Genomic DNA, 19662 nt, shown 5'->3' with positions numbered 1-19662 from the left:
AAAAGTAAATACAATTTTAAAAGAGAGGTAAGAAAGGATAGGGGGAGAGAAGAAGGGAAAAGAAAGAAAACTCCAGTACTAAGTCTTTAGCGAAGATAGATGCGCAGTAGAAATAGGAAGTGATTCCCATGTTCAGCAGGGAAGCAGTTACAGAAGCCAGACCTTCCACCTTCTGAATCCCACAGTGACCTTGGGTCCATACTCCCAGGGGATAAAGAATAGGAAAGCTATCAGGGGAGGGGGTGGGATACAGAGTTATGGTGGTAGGAATTATGGGAAGCTGTACCCCTCTTAATCCTATGGTTTTTGTCAGTACGTCCTAATTTTTTTTTAAAAAGATTACGATAAAAAAAAAAAAGAAATAGTAAGTGTTTGGCTAATAAATGTGGTGATTGGACCCACCTCAGCTTTTTGAGAGCTAATATGAATGAAGCACTTAAAACAGCATTGCAGTTCTGCCTTTGAGAGCTAGCAAATATGCCTACCAGAAAGTATGGAGATAGAAGACTTAAATGAACCTTTAGGAAATGGTGCTAGAGGAATATGACTTTTAACTCACCAATTATTTTTGTAGCTGACTGAGGTATACCTATCTACATATGAGCCTTCAGGATAATATTATCAAACAGTTACAGAAGCCAGGCCTTCCATCTTCTACACCCCATAATGACCCTGGGTTGATGCTCCCAGAGGGATAAAGAATAGGAAAGCTTTCAAGGGGGAGGTGATGGGATATGGAACTCTGGTAGTGGAAATTGTGTGGAATTGTACCCCAGTTATCCTTTGGTCTTGTGGATATTTTTTATTTTATCAATATATATATATTTTTGCCTCCAGGGTTATAGCTGGGGCTTGGTGCCTGCACCACGAATCCACTGCTCCCTGGAGGCCATTTTTTCCCCTTTTGTTGCTCTTGTTTCGTTGTTGTTGTTGTTGTTGTTGATGTGATTGTTATTGGATAGGACAGAGAGAAATGGAGAGAGGAGGGGAAGACAGAGAGGGAGAGAAAGAGACAACTGCATACCTGCTTCACTGCCTGTGAAACGACTCCTCTGCAGGTGGGGAGCCGGGGGCTGGAACTGGGATCCTTACGACGGTCCTTCCCCTTCACGCCATGTGCGCTTAACCCGCTACGCCACCTCCCAACCCCTGTCAGTAAGATTTTAAAAATAGAATAATATGGGAGTCGGGCAGTAGCGCAGCAGGTTAAGTGCACATGGTGCGAAGTGCGAGGACCGGAGTAAGGGTTCCTGTTCAAGCCCCAGGCTCCCCACCTGCTGGGGAGTCACTTCACAGGCAGTGAGGTAGGTCTGCAGGTGTCTATCTTTCTCTCCCCCTCTCCCTTCCCCTCCTCTCTCCATTTCTCTTTCCTATCTAACAACAGTGACATCAGTAACAACAACAATAATAATACAACAGTAAATCAAGGGCAACAAAAGGGAAAATAAATGAATATATATTTAAAAAATAGAATAATATTATTAGAATAATATTATACTAGAGTTTGCAGAGATAGCTTACTGGACTGGATGTGTGCTTTACCATGTGAGCCTTCGTGCTATGCAGGAGTGATGTAGGGACAGGAGAAGCTCCAGTGTTGTGGTGTCTCTCTCTATATATATCTGAATAAAAAAGTTATGCATAGACAAAGCTTTGGCTCCACAAAAAGAGAGGGTTAGAAAGTGTGGTCCCTGGACCTGAGTTTCAGAGTTAAAATTTTGCTCAAATGGAGCACACAGAGAGAGGGAGGAAGAGAGACAGACTCTGATTTTTGTGTTTATTTTACATGAGAGAGAAGCCAGAACACCATAGTACTATGGATTGTTCTTGGTACCTCAGATACGTAAGAGCTGTGCACCAACTGAATTATTTTCTCTGTATCTTAAAACTTTCTGGCCCACATCTCTCCCTAACAGCTTGCTGGTCCTTTTCTTTACATCCCTTTATGGTAAAAGTCTTCACTTAAGATAAAGAATTGATCTTTTCTATTTCATTCCACTTAAGCTGAGTAACTCTATTCAATAAACTATCACCATTGAGTTGATTATTTCCTGTTTCTTAGGAAACTCTGTTCTTGGTTCTCATGAATCCACATTCTGTTGAAATACCTCCTACCTACTTACAGTCAGTTAAGCTGATCTCTAAAAATAAATGTAAATCTGTTCTCTTTCTACCTGTTTAAAATCCTCCTATTGGGAGTCAGATGGTAGCACAGCAGGTTAAGTGCAGGTGGTGCTAAATGCAAGGACCAGCACAAGGATCCCGGTTTGAGCTCCCGGCTCCCCACCTGCAGGGGAGTCATTTCACAAGTGGTGAAGCAGGTCTGCAGGTGTCTGTCTGTCTCTCCCCCTCTATGCCTTCCCCTCCTCTCTCAATTTCTTTCTGTACTATCGGATGACATCAATTACAACAACAGTAATAACTGCAACAATAAAACAAGGGCAACAAAAGGAAATAAATAAATAAAAGTATCATCACAACCAGATATATATAACCTACTCCAACTGTTGGAGTAGGTTATATATCTAAGTTCAAGAAGACAGGCCTTTGGAGGCGACATTAATGGATGCATTCCAGAGCGTAAGTGATGGGATTGACCTTTCCATGGCAGGGACATGTCCTCCCTGTGAGCAGAACAGAAAATGGGAGAACAGTTACAGACTCAGACTGGTTGTATAGTTTTTCAGGAAGGGGTGGGTGTGTGTGAGCGCAGAAGAGGACTTGTCAGTACCTGGCCAGCTGCCATGAGAAAAGAGGCTAAAGCAGTAAGTGGAAAGGGAGCGAGTTTTTGTGAATGAAGGGAAACAGGCTGCTATATCTCCAAGCAAGGTGTCCCTGTAGATGGAGTCATGTCAGAGCTAATTGTTGGAAATTTTTCAAAAGCACCCAGCACTTTTTTTTTTAAAGATTTGTGTCTTTATTTATTATTGGATATCAGAGAGAAACTAAGGGGGGGAGTCAGAGAGGCACCCATAGCACTTCACTTTCATCACTTGTGAAGCTTCCCCCTGCAGGTGGGGACCAGGACTTGAACCCAGATTCTGTGCACTGTAGTATGTGGGCTTCACCAGCTGCACCACCGCCTGGCTCCCCCACCCAGCACTTTTTCTTTTGATACATTTTGCCTAAGGATCTGTCAGTAATACTATCTCACTGTTTTAATCAGAAACCATTCTCTGTGCTTAGAAATTGTGTATGTGTGTTCCTTTTCTTGACTTACCACATTTTCTCTGTATACAACCCACCAAGTCAGGGAGAGAGAATATTGTTGGTCCTGCCAACCCAGCTTACCATTAGGGTTGAATGTATTCATGTTTTCAAATATAACTGAGTATTTTTATGTGTTAAGCATTATTTTAGACTCTATAACAATAAATTCTCTACCTTCAAAGAGTTTTATTCTCATGTGAAAGGGGCAGGGGGCAGGACACAAACCAATGTATGATATGTTAGAGATGGATGAGCCCCCTCTGAACCCTTCTCCTCAGTATTCTTGAAATAGAAGGTTCTCTCTCAGTCTTTCTGTTCACTCATTTTGTCCATGTCCTGACATTTACAGAAGCATTGAATGAATCCTTCATTAGGGTGTTTTTGTAAACTTCTATCTTGAGTGCCCTCTATTGCCCACATAAATGATGTTTGTTCTCTCAATTTCAGATGAGACTCCAATTATTGCAGTGATGGTGGCCCTGTCCTCTCTGTTGGTGATCGTATTTATTATCATAGTTCTGTACATGTTACGGTGAGCACACTAATATTTCTGCATTCCCTTGGATTCCAGTTTCAGTAGTCTGGTGTCTCAGCTATTCTACCTAGTCTAAAAGAAGGAAAAGACAATAGGATAGAAAAGGAATGACTGAATAGAAAAGGATACAGCTGAGGTGAAAACTTTGCTTAGAAAAAGGTTAAAATCCCCTCATAGTCTTACTCAAGACCCAGTCCCTCCCCTTTGCTTCTATCTTTTAAAATTCTTATATATTTTATTTATTGCATAGAGACAAAGAGAAGGGGAATATAGTGAGGGAGAGAGACAACTGTAGCATTGTTTGCCACTCATGAAGCTTCCCCGTGTAAGTGGGGACCAGGGACTTGAACCTGGTGTGTGCACTCAAGCAGGTGTGCCACTGGCTGGCCCCTAACATTTATTAATGAGAGAGAAAGAACCAGAGCATCACTCTGGCATGTGAAGTGCCAAGGATTAAACTCAGGACCTCAGGCTTACAGGTCTAGTGCTCTCCCTGATGTACAACCTCCTAAGCCTGTTTCTGTCTTTTCAAGTTCTTTATGCCAATATCAGTTCAGCATAAAGACCAGGATAACTTGAAGGTTGAGAAAAGAAACCACAGTCTGTTACAATAGATAGTTCAAGATCTTCAAATCTGAAGCAACCCCTAAAAGTGTCCCAGTGGAGAGTGTATGTCCAACAAGACTTATATAATTCTAGTTGAGACTCTGTCTCCAAAACCTTCTAGAACCCTGACCTGGCATGCTGAGCTGAGCTGAGCTGAGCTGAGCCATGTGAATTTTAGCATCCTTTTGATATTACTACTCAAGCAAGGAGTAAAAGCAAGGAAGGGAGCAGAAGAGGGAGATTCATTGTGTGCATGTGTTCTTTTCCTGCTAAACTTACTGCTCTAATGATTGGATTTAATGGCCTTTACCTTTGGCTTTATTTAATGTTCCTTCTGTTCTTCTGGAAGGATTAAAGAGAGGGTGATTTTGTTTGCTCCTATAATTTGGCATGCATCTTTACTATTCTATCAGAGACTTCCTCAACAGACCTGTGCCCACTCAGTCTGGCACTCTCAAGCTTTTCCCTCAGGCTCCCAGGTTGCACTGACAAATGCCATTTGTGTTTAATGTAAATCTTCCTGTCCCCTTACCCCGACCCCTGATTCTGCTCACCTCTCCCCTCTCACATAGTGTGACATGCTCTCTAGTAGGCCCTGGGACTGGAGCTGCCAAAGAAACCGTATAAGCTAGAATACATCTCTGATGGTACTGGCTTGGATTCTAGTGTGCCTAGGGTGAGCAAGGGCATCCTAAGGTACTCAGTCCCCATGAAAAGGAGTTTCTCCAGCACATGCAGGGCCTGTTTAAAAGAATCTTTTTATTTGATAAAGATTATTTTTAAAAGTTGGATTGATATGAGGAAATACAAAATCAGTGACTGGCTTCTCTCATCTCTGTGCTTAGTTTTTCACTGTGATTCTTCTCTCATTAGGTTTAAGAAATACAAGCAAGCTGGGAGCCATTCCAATTCTTTTCATTTATCTAATGGCCGTACTGAGGATGTGGGTAAGTTTTAGCATAGGGAACTTACATGAAGAAGAAAATCAAGAAATTAGAGTGTTTCTCACCCTAAAAAGAAAGGCTAGTTGAAGAGATCAGCCCTGGCTTTTGGAGATCTGGTTCATGAACCCCTAGTTTAGTCTCTAAAGGAGGTGCTGTGCCCCCAAGCTACCCTACCGACCTTCTCCTTTGTGTACTGCAGAACCCCAGAGTGTGCCACTTCTGGCCAGGTCCCCAAGCACCAACAGGAAGTACCCACCCCTGCCAGTGGACAAGCTTGAAGAGGAGATTAACCGTAGAATGGCTGATGACAATAAGCTCTTCAGAGAAGAATTCAATGTGAGTTCTTTGTTGACGGTGGTATGTCAGCAGGGAGGAGGGTAAACATAAAATCAGACCTTTAGAGTCATGGAGTAGAAAGTGGATTTTTAATGGGTTAAGAGGTGAGAACATTTTTTACCAAGTTCATCTGACTCCTTTCCTATGTGATCATAAACAGGAAATGAAAAACACCTGTCTTATCTACCCATCCATTCATTCATCCATCCTTCCACTGATCATCACATCTGTTACTTCATTTGTTTCATAAATTCTTATCAGGCAAGTGTACCAGTTAGCATTTTAGGTGTCAGAAATTCACTGAAGAACAAAAGTCAATTTAGTTGTTACACTCAGGTACCTCACTGTCTGGTAGAAAATCTTTATAAATTATAGCAAATATAGCAAATAGCAGTTAAGAGCATGATCGATTGGTACACAGTTGTAGGAGCCCATGTTAATAGGTGACGTATCATAACCTAGGGCAGGGGTTCCAGAGAGTTTTCATTAGACATAGGTCAGTGTGAGAGGTGAGGTCCATGGCAGATTGCAGAGCATAGGCCTCATCTTGGATATTCCAGTTCATATTTTTTTCACTCCCTCAAGAAAGCAGAAATTACTTGTGAATACATGTTAGTAATCCCAGATCAGAACTTCCTTAAGGAAATGATGTTTTTAAATGAGATCTAATTGTAGGTAAGTACATGAAAGGAAGGAGGATAGAGTGTATTCTGGGCACTGGAAATAACGAGCAAATTGTCAGTAGCAAAAGCAGATAGGGGAGGAATACATTAATAAAATTACAGGGCTATGTGTGACTAAAGGACAGAGAGATCAAAAAAAAAAAAAAAGTAAGAATCAGAATTGTGGAAGGTTAGGCCTGATCAAAGATTTTGCAGATAGCCGTAACAGAAGTAGAAAACTATGAATCAACTAAATTTGTATTCTAAGAAAGATAAAAATGCTGTTATAGGGAGAGTAGCCTACAGGGAGACCAGAATTGATGCAGTTAGGGGCTGTAATAATTACTGAGACCAGAGATATTTATAGATTGTCCTAAGGTGGTAATGATTAGGGAGAGGGGATGATATTGGAGAACAAAGAGGAAAAGTTCCAGGATTGTCTTAAGTCATCAGTTTGGAAATTGATAAACTCTCAGTTCCTTTCACATCTTTGCACTTTACTATTTGTCAGCTTTGTCTCTTAGGCTGATTGCCTTCATGATGCCAGTTTGGGTGTCATGTGGAGATATAATATGGTATAGTAGGAAAAGGTGGATTGTTTCTTTCTTTGTGTCTTTTTGCGGGGGTGGAGAGGTGGCCTGTGCTTAAAAGTTCTGGAGACTTCTCTTATTATATGTTCCTTCTTAAACCATAAGAAAGGAAGAAATAGGGTTATTGTGACTAGCTTTTCCAGTGCTTGTTATCCCTGAGTCATAAGTGGCATATTGCAGATGAACACACAGAAAGATAACTCTGATAGCAAAGAGGAAAAAAGGAATGATTTTTGGAGGAATGGGCCAGTGCACATGTATGCTACACTGCTAAACAGTTTAGGAGAATGGACAGTGGTCATATTTGCACTCTTGAGAAAATTACTATTTATGATGTGGAGAATAGATGAGAAGGAGGCAAGAATTGAAGCAAGAGACTATTTACCAGGTAGGAGTTAATAGAATACAGTTGATCCTTGAATAACACAGGTTTGGACACTGTGGGTCAATTTAAATATGAATTCTTAAAAATATAACAACTGTATTTTGATTTATATGAAAATATATGATTTTCTTTAGCTTCCTGCATTAGAAACATACAGTAAAGCATATAGTAGTTAAGTATTAGAGAAGTCAAAAGTTGTATGTGGATCTTTTTAATTGTGTGTTGTTTCAAAGGTTGGTTATAATTTGCACTCTTCACTCGGACTGGTAGAAAAAGAAAACACCCGTGCTCACTGCTAATTTAGAATATTTGCCCCATCTCATAAGTTAGTACCATGACTCTTAACTCTACTATTTTGTAATTTGAAGTCCCATGTGCTTCTGATTGATGGGTTATGTGACCCTGTGGCGTGTTTTTGTTTTATTTTTTCCATGTGAAATTAGTTACTTGATTAGTGGTGATAGTCCCCAAGATCCCAGTTATTCTAGTGAATCTCTGGATGGAAGTATTATTCCTAGAGTGATAATAGGTAGTGGGCCAGGGTGTGGTACGGCTGATAGTATTGGCTTGGACTCTCAAATATGAAATCCAGTATCCCTGGGTACCACATGTGTCAGAGTGATGCTGTGGCTCTCTCTCTCCCTTCTCCCACTCTCATAAATAAATCTTAAAATAAAAATAAATAAATAACTGTGGAGGCAAATAGTTATAAAAAATACTTTAATGCCTGAAATCCCAAAGTTCCAGGTTCAAACCCCCCACCACCTTAGCCAGAACAGGCTAGTGCTTTAATTAAAAATGGGGGGAGGTTGGTGATAAGGGGGCTTGAGCCAATAAAAAAAAAAGGATTTTAGGCAAGGTCAGGTAAATGTTGTGGTCAGAGTCAGTTGTCTTACTATCATAGCCACTGTATTCATGGTCTTATTGGACCAGCAGTGAAATGGTGGAAGGACTGACCTAAAAATCCTGGGTTCTTGACTGAGTACCATATGTTGAGCATATACATGGAGCATAAATATTTCCCATTTCAGTTATCCATCACCCAAAAGTTGGCTTAGATCCTGCCCTGCTGTGAGGGAGATGGTGTAATGCCTTGGTTCAAGTTCTGTCACTGGAAGGTTTTCTCTTTTATACTGTTTTGTTTTCACCTGTGCTGTTTCACCACTCCCAGCAGACTTTTTTAATTTAATTTAATTTAATTTTATTTGACTACTTGGGCTTCATGTCTACATGATTCCAAATCAGTCTGGAGGACTTTTTTTTGGTTTTTTTCAGATGAGGAGGGGGAAGTGAGAGACACCATAGTGCTGCTCTACAGCTTGTGAAGCCTCCCCATTGCATGGTGTGCCTTTGTAGTGACATGCCCAAACCCAGTCCTTGCTTATGGTTAAATGTGCCCTCTGCTGGTTGAGCCATCTCTCACACTCCACAAAACAAAGTTTTCATAAGCTGCACCTAGCAAATTTTTAAATGAATGTTCTTCAAAAGTCTCTTTAAAAAAGAAGCCACAGGATGGAAGAAATGTATTTGCAAACCATACTTCTGACAAAGGACTGGAATCCAAAATAAAGAGCTCTCAGATCCCAGTAAGTTTTTGTTTGTTTGTTTGTTTGTTTGTTTTTTGACAGGAGGGAATAGAATAGAGTGGGAATAAACAAGTGATTTGAACAGAAACTTTACCAGGAAAAAATTCACTAGCATTACTCATTTATTATTCATCTGGAAAGTGCAGATGAAGACTATGCTAATAAACCACACACACATTTTTTTTCCTCTTTTCTTTTCAACCTCAGGTAGACAGGGAGAGAAATAAAGGGAGAGCTAGCACAGCACCACTCCACTATTAGTGAAACATTCCCTGTTGCCATCCTTGGTGCTCCCATCCAGTACTAGTAGCTCAAACCCAGGTCCACATGCATGGGAAAGTGTGTGGTCTACTAGGTGAACTGTCTTCCAGCCCCAAAGTCGCCTCTTTACCTTTTCCTTTTCTTCTTTTCATTTCTTGTTCTAGTTGCCGCCAGCATTATTGCTGAGGCTCAGTGTCTGCATGATGAATCCACTGCTCCTGGAGGCCTTTTTCTTATTATTTTATTTGATAGGACAGAGAGAAGTTGAGAGGGAAAGAGGAGATAAAGAAGAAGGAAAGACCTGTCTCACTGCTGGGGCTCAAACCCAGGTCCTTACACATGGTGATAGGTGTGCCACCACCTGCCTCCACCCCCCTCCCCAAAATCATCTCTGAAACGATTTGTCCTGTAGTATTTCACTTCCAGGATCAAATAGCTTTTCATACAAAGAAGTCTGTATGTTCTGGAATTTTTTCTTCCATCGTCAATCAACTTTTCATATGAGAAAGCCAGTGTATCTACTAGAGGAGTGAATGTGAGATACATGCTCCAGCCACATCACTTCCACCTATTGAATTCTGTTAAACATGATGTCCTAATTTATAGTTTGTTGAACCACACAATACTTAGTTTGTGGTGGGCATTTGAAGTCATTTGGATACCTACTGTCCCATGATCAGGCTTATAATCTATCAGAGCACAATGCAAAGCTAAGGTGCATGATTTTTTAAGGTGCATGCTGGTGGAATCGTGATGCTGTGCCCCTAAGCCCCAAGGGTTTTTGTCATGATTCTCTAGCTCAGCCTTAAATACAGATACTTAGGTCCTCATAGTCTCCATCGGTGCCAGTTTCTCTGTGGCCTGGATCAGATGGGGAGCCTTCTCTTCAGATCACTCAGTGAATCAGAGCAGGACTCCCGCATGAGCTATGTGCTGTCTCTAAAATCCAAAATGGCCCAGCAATCATCACTCCTCCCTGGAGGATTGGGGTTGGCATGGCAAGAAACAACTACTTTTCTTTCTTTTTCCCATTCTTTCTTTTTTTTTTTTTTCCCTCCAGGGTTATTGCTGGGCTCGGTGCCTGCACCATGAATCCACCGCTCCTGGAGGCCTTTTTTCCCCCTTTTTGTTGCCCTAGTTGTTGCAGCCTCGTTGTGGTTATTATTGCCATTGTTGACGTTGCTTTGTTGTTGGATAGGACAGAGAGAAATGGAGAGAGGAGGGGAAGACAGAGAGAGAGGGGAGAGAAAGACACCTGCAGACCTGCTTCACCGCTTGTGAAGCGACTCCCCTGCAGGTGGGGAGCCGGGGGCTCGAACCGGGATCCTTACGCCGGTCCCTGCGCTTTGCGCCACGTGCGCTTAACCCACTGCGCCACCGCCCGACTCCCTCTTTCTTTCTTTCATTTTAAAAAAAGGAGACATTAACAAAACCGTAGGATAGGAGGGGTACAACTCCACAGAATTCCCACCACCAGATCTCTATATCCTATCCCCTGTCCTGATAGCTTTCCTATTCTCTATCCCTCTGGGAGCATGGACCCAAGGTCATTGTGGGTTGCAGAAAGTGGAAGGTCTGGCTTCTGTAATTGCTTCCCTGCTGAACATGGGCACTGACTGGTTGATCCATACTCCCAGTCTGCCTCTCTCTTTCCCTAACAGCTACTTATCTTTCACGTTAGCTGAGATATCCTGACATGCCACAGGACTTTGACTTTCAGAAAACATGAGGTGGTAGGTCTCTGCACTTAGCAAATGCTAAATGCATTTTTATTTTCATGTCAAGCATATACATCAAAGTATATAACCTCCTGCTCTTGAAGTCCTGTCAATTTGATGTCATCAGCCTAGTTGTAATGTCCTTTGAAACAAAATCCCAATGAACCAGATCACAGGAGAGATGACGATTTATCACTGAAGCTATTCTTCTACGAGGAGGGGAAGGAAACTGCTTCATGTAGTCTTGGTTGCTATGTAAGTGGAGTGAGGGGAGAGGACATGTACTTCCCTCATTGATAGCAATATTTCAGATCCTAGAGTGGGGATGTGGGGGGAAACATTAGCCTGTAGGAAGAAGAGTACATTTGGAAAAGCAACTGCAAAACTACAGCTCCACCTGATATGTATGTTATAATCTGATATTCAATTAGGGGAATAATAGAAAACATCAGAAGGACTGAAATCTAGTACTTATTGAGCACTCCATGCCATCACAACCTCTGACGTGTGGATGAATTATCTCATCAATATCCTATAACTTTAAAGTATCTATAGCACTTTAAAAAATCTCTTGTCAATCACCTAGATACTTAGCCTTGAGCAACTTGGGTTTGCTTTTGCTACTATAATGGTTTTTAGCCATTGCAAAGATAGGAACCCCATTAAGTATTCTGTCACTTACTGTAAATGCCTGTTCTAGCCATACATTGAGAAATAATAGATAATTCCTGAGGGACCATTTTGGACTACAAAGCTCCATTCTAACTAGCATAAATAAGCAGCATTCTGGGTCCCCACGAATTAATTTGCTCAATACTAGAACCCAGTGAACCCCAAAAGGTATATTTCTCTTTACCCATTGGAATTACCATGGTAAATGACTGCAGGTTCTTAAGGGGAGAAGAACAGGAGGTTCATGTTATATGCTATCTCTGGCAGGGTTCTTCTTTATATGTGCCTGTCAACGAAGGGTCTGAGTCTGTGAGTTCAGTCTAGTCAGGCCTGTTCATCTGACCTGTACTGGCAGCCTGTCATTTCCACTACTGGGCACATCATAGTGAATTGTCCACAGCTACAAATGTCTGAGCCCTGAACTCTGTGAGGGGCTGTGAGGTTCTTTTCTATCCTACTAGTATCAGAAATCCTATTTGGAAACCGATTTATTTCTCCACTGTACAGCCTCTGTCAAGGCACATGTCCTTGGTCCCACCAGGGACATGGGAAATTCCCACCAGTATCAGTGGGAAGGTTGAATCTGTTGGATTTCATCTAACACTGACTTCTACTTTGTGCCAAGGGCTTTCTGGTTTTCGTTGTCACGTAGCTGAATCTAGCATATACAGTCTGTGTTTCCACTAGTCAATTTAGCCCACCTTTGGGATCAGGGCCTGCATCCTGAACTGTTAGACTAATGCAGAAGTTCATTTGACCATACCATAACTAGAAATTTGACCTCATCCAAAAATTCTGCTCTGTGATCCAAATCAGTGGATTCCTTATTAGCTCTATGATTTTGTGTCTTGTTTATGTATTTTACCCTCATGACCACATTATACTTGCATCCTGATCATGGATGAGTTATGATAAGAGCTGAGTTGGGGGGGGTAGTTTCCATTGTGGAAATGAGATTTAATAGAGTCATAGTATAGATTTTTGTTAGACCTTCTCAGCTTCCTCTGTTTCCTTTTGCCTGTGCAATTCTACCATTCCTAGTAGACCCTTCCTTCCTTCCTTCCTTCCTTCCTTTCTTCTTCTCCTTCTCCTTCTCCTTCTTCTTCTTCTTCTCTTCCTCCTCCTCCTCCTTCTCCTTTTCCTTCTCCTTTTCCTTCTCCTTCTCCTTCTTCTTCTTTTTTTTTTCCTTCTTTTTTTTTTTTGAGAGAGTGTAAGAAACAGGGGAGAGAGCCACAGCACTGATCCACCACTCATGAAGCTTCCCCTACAAAGGAACTCCCATGTGGTGGCCAGAGCTCAATACTGCATCCATGCACATGATGTGAACCTTCTAACCCCCCTTTCAGCATCATTTCAAGTTACGAAAGCCTTGACTTGTGCATGAACAGCCCAGGAAAGATATGAATTTCATTGGTATTAAAATTTACCAACCAGCGTTAGCAAGATAACTCATCTGGGTAGGGTGCCTATTTTGTCAGGTGCACAACCCAGTTTTGAGCCTCACCACACTGGAGGAAGCTTTAGTGTCTTTCCCTCTCTGTCTCTCTGTTTTCATAAAGATTTGTTTATGAGAGAGAAAGAGAGGGAGAGGGAGAGGGAGAGGGAGAGAGAGAGAGAGAGAGAGAAAGAAAGAAGGAGGGGAGAGAGAGCCAGAGCATCACTCTAGCATATATAATACCAGTGATCAAATTCAGGACTTCATGCCTGAGAATCCAACACTTTAAACAATGTGTCACTTCCCATGCCTGCTCTGTCTCCCCCTGCCCCAACTCTCACACACAGGCATGCATGCATGCACACCGGTAGGGGGAAAAAGTTGGCTTGTAGCAGTGAAGCACCAGTGATGACAGTGGGGCAGGGGAGATTTCTCAGCAGTAGAGCACAGGATTGCATGCATGAGTCCCCGGCTCTGCATCTTCCAGTGCTGAGTTCTCTTTCACAAAAATAAAATACTATAAAATAAAATTCAGGGGGAGTAGGGTGGTAGTGCAGCAGGTGAAGTGCACGTGGCACAGAGCGCAAGGACCGGTGTGAGGATCCCGGTTCGAGCCCCCGGTTCCCCACCTACAGGGGAGTCACTTCACAGGCGGTGAAGCAGGTCTGCAGGTGTCTATCTTTCTCTCCTCCTCTCTGCCTTCCCCATCTCTCTCCATTTCCCTCTGTCCTATCCAACAACAATGACATTAATAACTACAACAATAAAACAAGGGCAACAAATGGGAAAATAAATAAATAAATATTAAAAATAAATAAATAAAATAAAATTCAGGGGCTTAGAGATAGTTCAGCCAGTAAAGCACATGCCTTACTATACCCCAGGTTCAAGCCCTGATACCACATTAACACCATGGCATTGTGAGAAGCTCCACAGAGTGGTGCTCTGACATCTCTCCCTCTCTTTGTATCTGAAAAGCTCAAAAAGAATGACAATGCTTAGCCTGGAACTGTTGAATTATAAATTACAAAGCCCTGGGGCATTTGGCCATCTTTGCTGATATACCTCCCTTGGCTTCGCCTTTGAGGCAGATGGCTCTTTTTTACTGTATACCCTTCTCATGGTGACTGTTTCTTAACTTGTTTATTCCAGTCATCATTCTATAACCTAAGAAAAGTAAAAACTTAAAAATAAACTATTACAAAGCCCTGTCACCACATAAAAGATAAATAAATAAAAGCCAGAGATAGCTTGCTGGGTGGGGTACATGCCTTGCCATGTGAGTATCCCAAGTTTAAACCCTAGGCACCTCCTGGGAATTGTTTTGACAGTGGAGGAAATTGTGATGCTGTGACGTATCTTCCTTCCTCTATCTCTTTCACTGAAAAAGCAGCCAGGAGCAGTGAAACAGTGTATGTACAAGACATCATTTCTGCAATATAAATAAAATTCATCAAACAACAAATTCTTAAATCCTAATATTGGGTTCAATAAAATAGAGTGTATAGACCTTGAGTCTTACACTATCTTTAGAGACAAGTCCATAATGTTAGAGCTGGGCTTTTCTTGTTATGTTATCCAGTATTATTAGTGGTAATCCTACTCCTTCAACATTTCTTGTCTCCTTTTAATCAAATTCCTCCACTCCTTTATCATCAGCTAGAACACATCCTAGGTAAATGCAAGAAATACCTGAAACATCTGTTAGACAGTTGGAACCATGTGTGGCTTGTTGTTTTCCATCCTAGAAATTGGTGACAGTTCTTTTCCCAGTAATCAGGTTCATTTTACCCATATTTCCACCAACAGTCCTTCAACTACGACCCACATTCTAATACTGCTAAACTCTTCTATTTAAAAAACAGGCCAGAGTCGGGCAGTAGCTCAGCAGGTTAAGCGCACGTGGCGCAAAGCACAAGGACCTGCATAAGGATCCCAGTTTGAGCCCCCAGCTCCCCACCTGCAAGGGGGAGTCGGGTGGTAGCACAATGGGTTAAGTGCACATGGCGCAAAGCGCAAGGACCGGCGTAAGGATCCCAGTTCGAGCCCCCAGCTCCCCACCTGCAGGGAGTCGCTTCACAAGCAGTGAAGTAGGTCTGCAGGTGTCTATCCTTCTCTCCCCCTCTCTGTCTTCCCCTCCTCTCTCCATTTCTCTCTGTCCTATCTAACAATGACGACATCAACAATAACAACAATAACTAAAACAATAATGAAAAGCAACAAGGGCAACAAAAAGGGAAAATAAATATTTTTTAAAGTTTAAAAAAAAAAAACAGGCAAGAGAGTCACTTCAACTAGGTCAGGCAAAAGAGAAGGGAAAAAAAATCAAACCATCAATTGGGAAGACACAGGAAAAAGCTGGCAGCATCTAAATTGAGTTAGGCTACTAAACTTTGGGCAGTTCTGTCCAGTGTCTCTGGGCATATCTGTGATACTTTTGGGGGGGGGGGAAATCTGACTGGTCCAATATAGGTCAGGTGTGACTGTTTTTGAATTACTCAGACCAGGAGGAGAAGTAGTGTTTGGCCCAGTGGTGGTACGCCAGTGAAGCACACCTAGTACTAACCCCGAGGACCTGTGCAAGGGTCTCAGTTTGAGTCCCCTCTCCCCACCTACAGGGGGCACGCTTCACAAGTGGTGAAGCAGGTCTGCAGGTGTCTTTTTACCTCCCTCTCTGTCTTCCTCTCAGTGTCTCCCTGTCCTATCCAATAAAAAAAAAAAAGAAAAAAGAAAAAGAAAAAAAAAAGGCCGCCAGGAGCAGTGGATTTGTAGTGCCTGCACCGAGCCCCAGCATTGACCCTGGAGGCAAAAAAAAAAAAAAAAAAAGTGCTTACCTATAAGAGGAATATACAGTAGAAGAGACATAATAGATAGGAAGACATCTGTCTTATACCAAATTATGACTTTCTCTTACAACACATGTATTCTTATTACAGCATTTCTAAAGCAGTTTATTTTTTTAATACAATGAATAAAGCTAATGGACCCTAGTGTAATGTCCATTATGCTGTAGTGGATATGTACCATGTAGAATAAAAAATTGAGGGGGTCGGGCGGTAGCACAGTGGGTTAAGTGCCCGTGGCACAAAGCCCAAGGACCGGCAGAAGGATCCCAGTTCGAGCCCCCGGCTCCCCACCTACAGGGGAATCACTTCACAGGCAGTGAAGCAGGTCTGCAGGTGTCTTTCTCTCCCCCTCTGTCTTCCCCATCTCTCTCTATTTCTCTCCATCCTGTCCAACAGCATCATCAATGCCAACAATAACAACCACAACAACAATAAAACAACAAGGGCAACAGGAGGGGAAAAAAATAACCTCCAGGAGCAGTGGATTCGTAGTGCAGGCACTGAACCCAGCAATAACCCTGGAGGCAAAAAAAAAAAATTGATACCCACTTTTAACTGTACCTAGAGTCTCATATGGTCAGGTCTCTGAAACGCAATGTCACTAAATGGGAAATTATTCTAGAGAAAATCGAAGCTTAGGAATGAACAGCTGCAGAAACAATAAACATGACATCTAGTTACAAATATTTGACATGCTAAAAGGGAAATGTATAGCATTTCTGTGAATTTCCTTTAATATTTATTTTTCTATTTTACTTAACTAAGAGAGAGAGAGATGAGAGCACTGCTCAGCTCTGGTTTATGGGGTGGGGATTGAGCCTGGGACTTTAGAGCCTCAAGCATGAAAGTTTTTAATAACCATTGTGCTGTCTCCTCAGCCCAAATTTCTGTGAATTTCCACTATGGTCAAAAGCACTAGGAGATGGTTTACATGGTGTCATTATAAGCTTGAGTGTTGTAATTCACCAGTGTTTGTCTTAGAAGGGATTTTTGTTTTTAAAAAAGACATTTTTTAAAGCCACTCATTGTGGTTCCTAAAGCATGTTTGTAAGACTATAAAATTTTTTATTAGTTAGGTCTCCAGAGGAAAAAAAGAGATTGTGATGAAAAGGTAAAAGGTAGAACCAGTGAGAGATGGTCAAAATCTGTGCATTCACAAACATACCCTTGCTTAAGACCCAGAATCTTTAATAGAGACTGTTTGGATTTCCAAGTGAAGACACATATATAAGGGGCCAGGTGGTGGTGTACCTAGTTAAAAACACTCATTACAGTACGCAAGCCCCCAACCCCCCACCTCCAGGGGGGAAGCTTCATGAGTGGTAGAGCAATGCTGCAGGTCTCTTCTCTCAATTTCTCTCTGTCTACTCAGAAGAAGGGAGGGAGGGAGGGAGGGAGGGAGGGAGGGAGGGAGGGAGGGAGGAAGGAAGGAAGGAAGGAAGGAAGGAAGGAAGGAAGGAAGGAAGGAAGGAAAACACATTCACCTGTATTGGGTTGTTGGAAAAAACATGGAGCATTTTGCTTAGAAAAATACATCATGACTTCTCTAATAACCCAGTATATAACCTAGTGAGAAGATGTGACTTCTCAGTGGAGCAGAGATAAAAATAAACAAAGCAAAACAAAAAAACCACATTGATGGTTTCTCTCTAAATATGAATCAGAACAACCAGGTAAATAGCTCAACTAAGCTGCTGGGGACATGGCATAATAGTAGAACATGGTATCTGAAAGTGTAAAGTCTTACTTAAGTTTGATCCCTGACATACATAGCATGGGCTTGAGTGATACTCAGATTCTCATTCTATATCTCTTCATTTAACAAATTAATAATTTTTTAAAGAAATAACTCAGAAGAATGTAGGACTTAACGTGCTTGAGTTTGCCAATTTGATCCCCAATATCACATGGCTTCTCGTGTGAAATTCTGTGAAATAAGTAAAATAAATAATTTTAAAATAAATAAGCCAGAGCCAAAGACCTCTGAGAATTAGCAGGAACTATGTCAAGGGCTTTGGATTCAGCAGTCCAGAAAATTTGAAGTTCAGACTTTCAGGGAGTCAGAGAAGTTGCAGCTGATGTTTGGAGTTTATACTAGACAATATAAGGGAAATACAAAAGAAATTCTAAGGAGCCTGATGGTGGTGTACCTGATTAAGAGCACCTATCACAAAAGAAATTCTATATCCAAGTGATGGTTTCTTCTAAACAGAACTGCTCCAAGATGAGATGATTGTCCTGGCACTAGCTACTATTAAATAAGACAATTTCCAAGATGATTTAAGCTTACAAATGAATGAGATTCAGTACTATACAGGAGATCTTCAATAGCATAGTAAGTCAAGAAAGAAAATGACAGTTTTTAGGATTAGGAAGGAGAGAAAGCATGCATTTTTTTATAGAAGCCAATATCATCCTTCGAAAATCCAAAGACTTATCAGATAAATTATTGGATTAGTAGGTTATTTTAGCAAACTTGCTTGACATTAAAAATAGCATAAAATTAATGTATTTCTAAACATAATGTACAGTCAGAAAATCAGATAATTGTAAAGGATGCCACTTACCATAGCATCCAAAATATCAAATACCTAGGAATAAATTTAGCAGAAGATTTATAATATCTTTGTAGAAACCCATAAAAATGTTTGAAGACATTGAAGGGAAAAGCCTAACCTAGTGAATAGATAAGATCAATGGATTAGAAGACTCAGTATTGTAAAGATGTCACTTCTCCCCAAACTGATATGTAGATTCAATGCAATTCCAATAAAAATCCCAACAGGTTTTTTGTGGAGCTTGACAAGCTGATTCTAAAATTTATATGGAGGAGGAAAGATTCAAGAATAGCCAAGACATTCCTGAAGAAGAAGAACAAGGTGAGGAGATCTGCCTTACCAGATATAGAGTTTGTCTAAAATTTAGTAATTAAGTTAGTTTTGTATTCACACTGGGATAGGTGGATTGACAAATGGAATAGAATAGAGTCCCTAAGCAGAATTCATGTGTGAATGGAAGCATATTTATGACAGAAATACTATTGTAGTTATGATGGGGAAAGGATGGTCTTTACAATAAATAGGACTGGGATGATATTGGGTAACCCTATGAAAATTAATGAAATTGAATTCTTTACACAACATTTATGTTATCCCCAGCCCCCAAATTTTCTTATTACTATTAAAAATTGAATTCTTTATACAGAACAGAAAAATTAATTCCAGTTGTTATAAACACTGAAATGTAAAGGATGAAACATTGAAACGTAAAGACGATGTTGTAAAATAATATTTACCATTTCATAATAGGAAAGAATTTCTTAGACTTAAAATGTTATTAAGGGAAAAATTAATCAATCTGATGAGATTAAGATAGAAAGCTTCTGTTCATAAATAAATAACATAAAGAAAGTGAAAGGCCAGTTCATACACTTGGTAAGATATTGGTAACACAATTGGTAGAGGATGAATATCCACAATATCTAAATAGCTGCTGCAAGTTAATAAGAAAATAAACATCCAATTCAGTAGAAAAGTTAAGTACTTCACAGAGGAAGAAATTACCAGTAAACTATGAAAAATAATGAACTTAATAGTCCAAGAAATTTGGCCCAGGTGGTGGTGGTGGCACACCTGGTTGAGAGCCCATGTTACTATGTGCAAGGACCCAGGTTCAAGCCCCCAGTCCCCACCTGCAGGGGGAAAGTTTCACAAGTGGTGAAGCAGGGCTGCAAGTGTCTCTCTTCCTCTCTGTCACCCCCTTCCCTCTCAATTTCTGACTGTCTCTATCCAACAAATAAATACAGATTTTCTTAAAAAGTCCAAGAAATGTAAATGAGAAGATTCAGTACATTTAAAGTGTGATAACAGCAAATAT

At 41.0% G+C, this 19662-nt stretch overlaps 1 protein-coding gene across 3 annotated transcripts in view; it reads left to right on the top strand.

The window, feature by feature from the left end:
• The window catches only part of PTPRA (protein tyrosine phosphatase receptor type A), a 129096-nt gene that overhangs the window by 80134 nt on the left and 29300 nt on the right, over positions 1-19662 (top strand). For 2 of the 3 annotated variants that reach the window (XM_060187394.1, XM_060187404.1), the window contains 3 exons: positions 3658-3742; positions 5225-5298; positions 5495-5631. In XM_060187394.1, coding sequence (XP_060043377.1) covers positions 3658-3742; positions 5225-5298; positions 5495-5631 — 296 coding nt within the window. Of the gene's footprint in view, positions 1-3657; positions 3743-5224; positions 5299-5494; positions 5632-18571; positions 18666-19662 lie in introns of those variants that run through there. The other variant, XM_060187416.1, reaches the window with a different exon arrangement.

This window comes from Erinaceus europaeus, chromosome 1, assembly GCF_950295315.1.
Source record: "Erinaceus europaeus chromosome 1, mEriEur2.1, whole genome shotgun sequence".
In the NCBI taxonomy this organism is placed as follows: Eukaryota; Metazoa; Chordata; class Mammalia; order Eulipotyphla; family Erinaceidae; genus Erinaceus; species Erinaceus europaeus.
The sequence above is the reverse complement of the archived record's forward strand: the minus strand, read 5'-3'. Positions and strand labels throughout refer to the sequence as shown.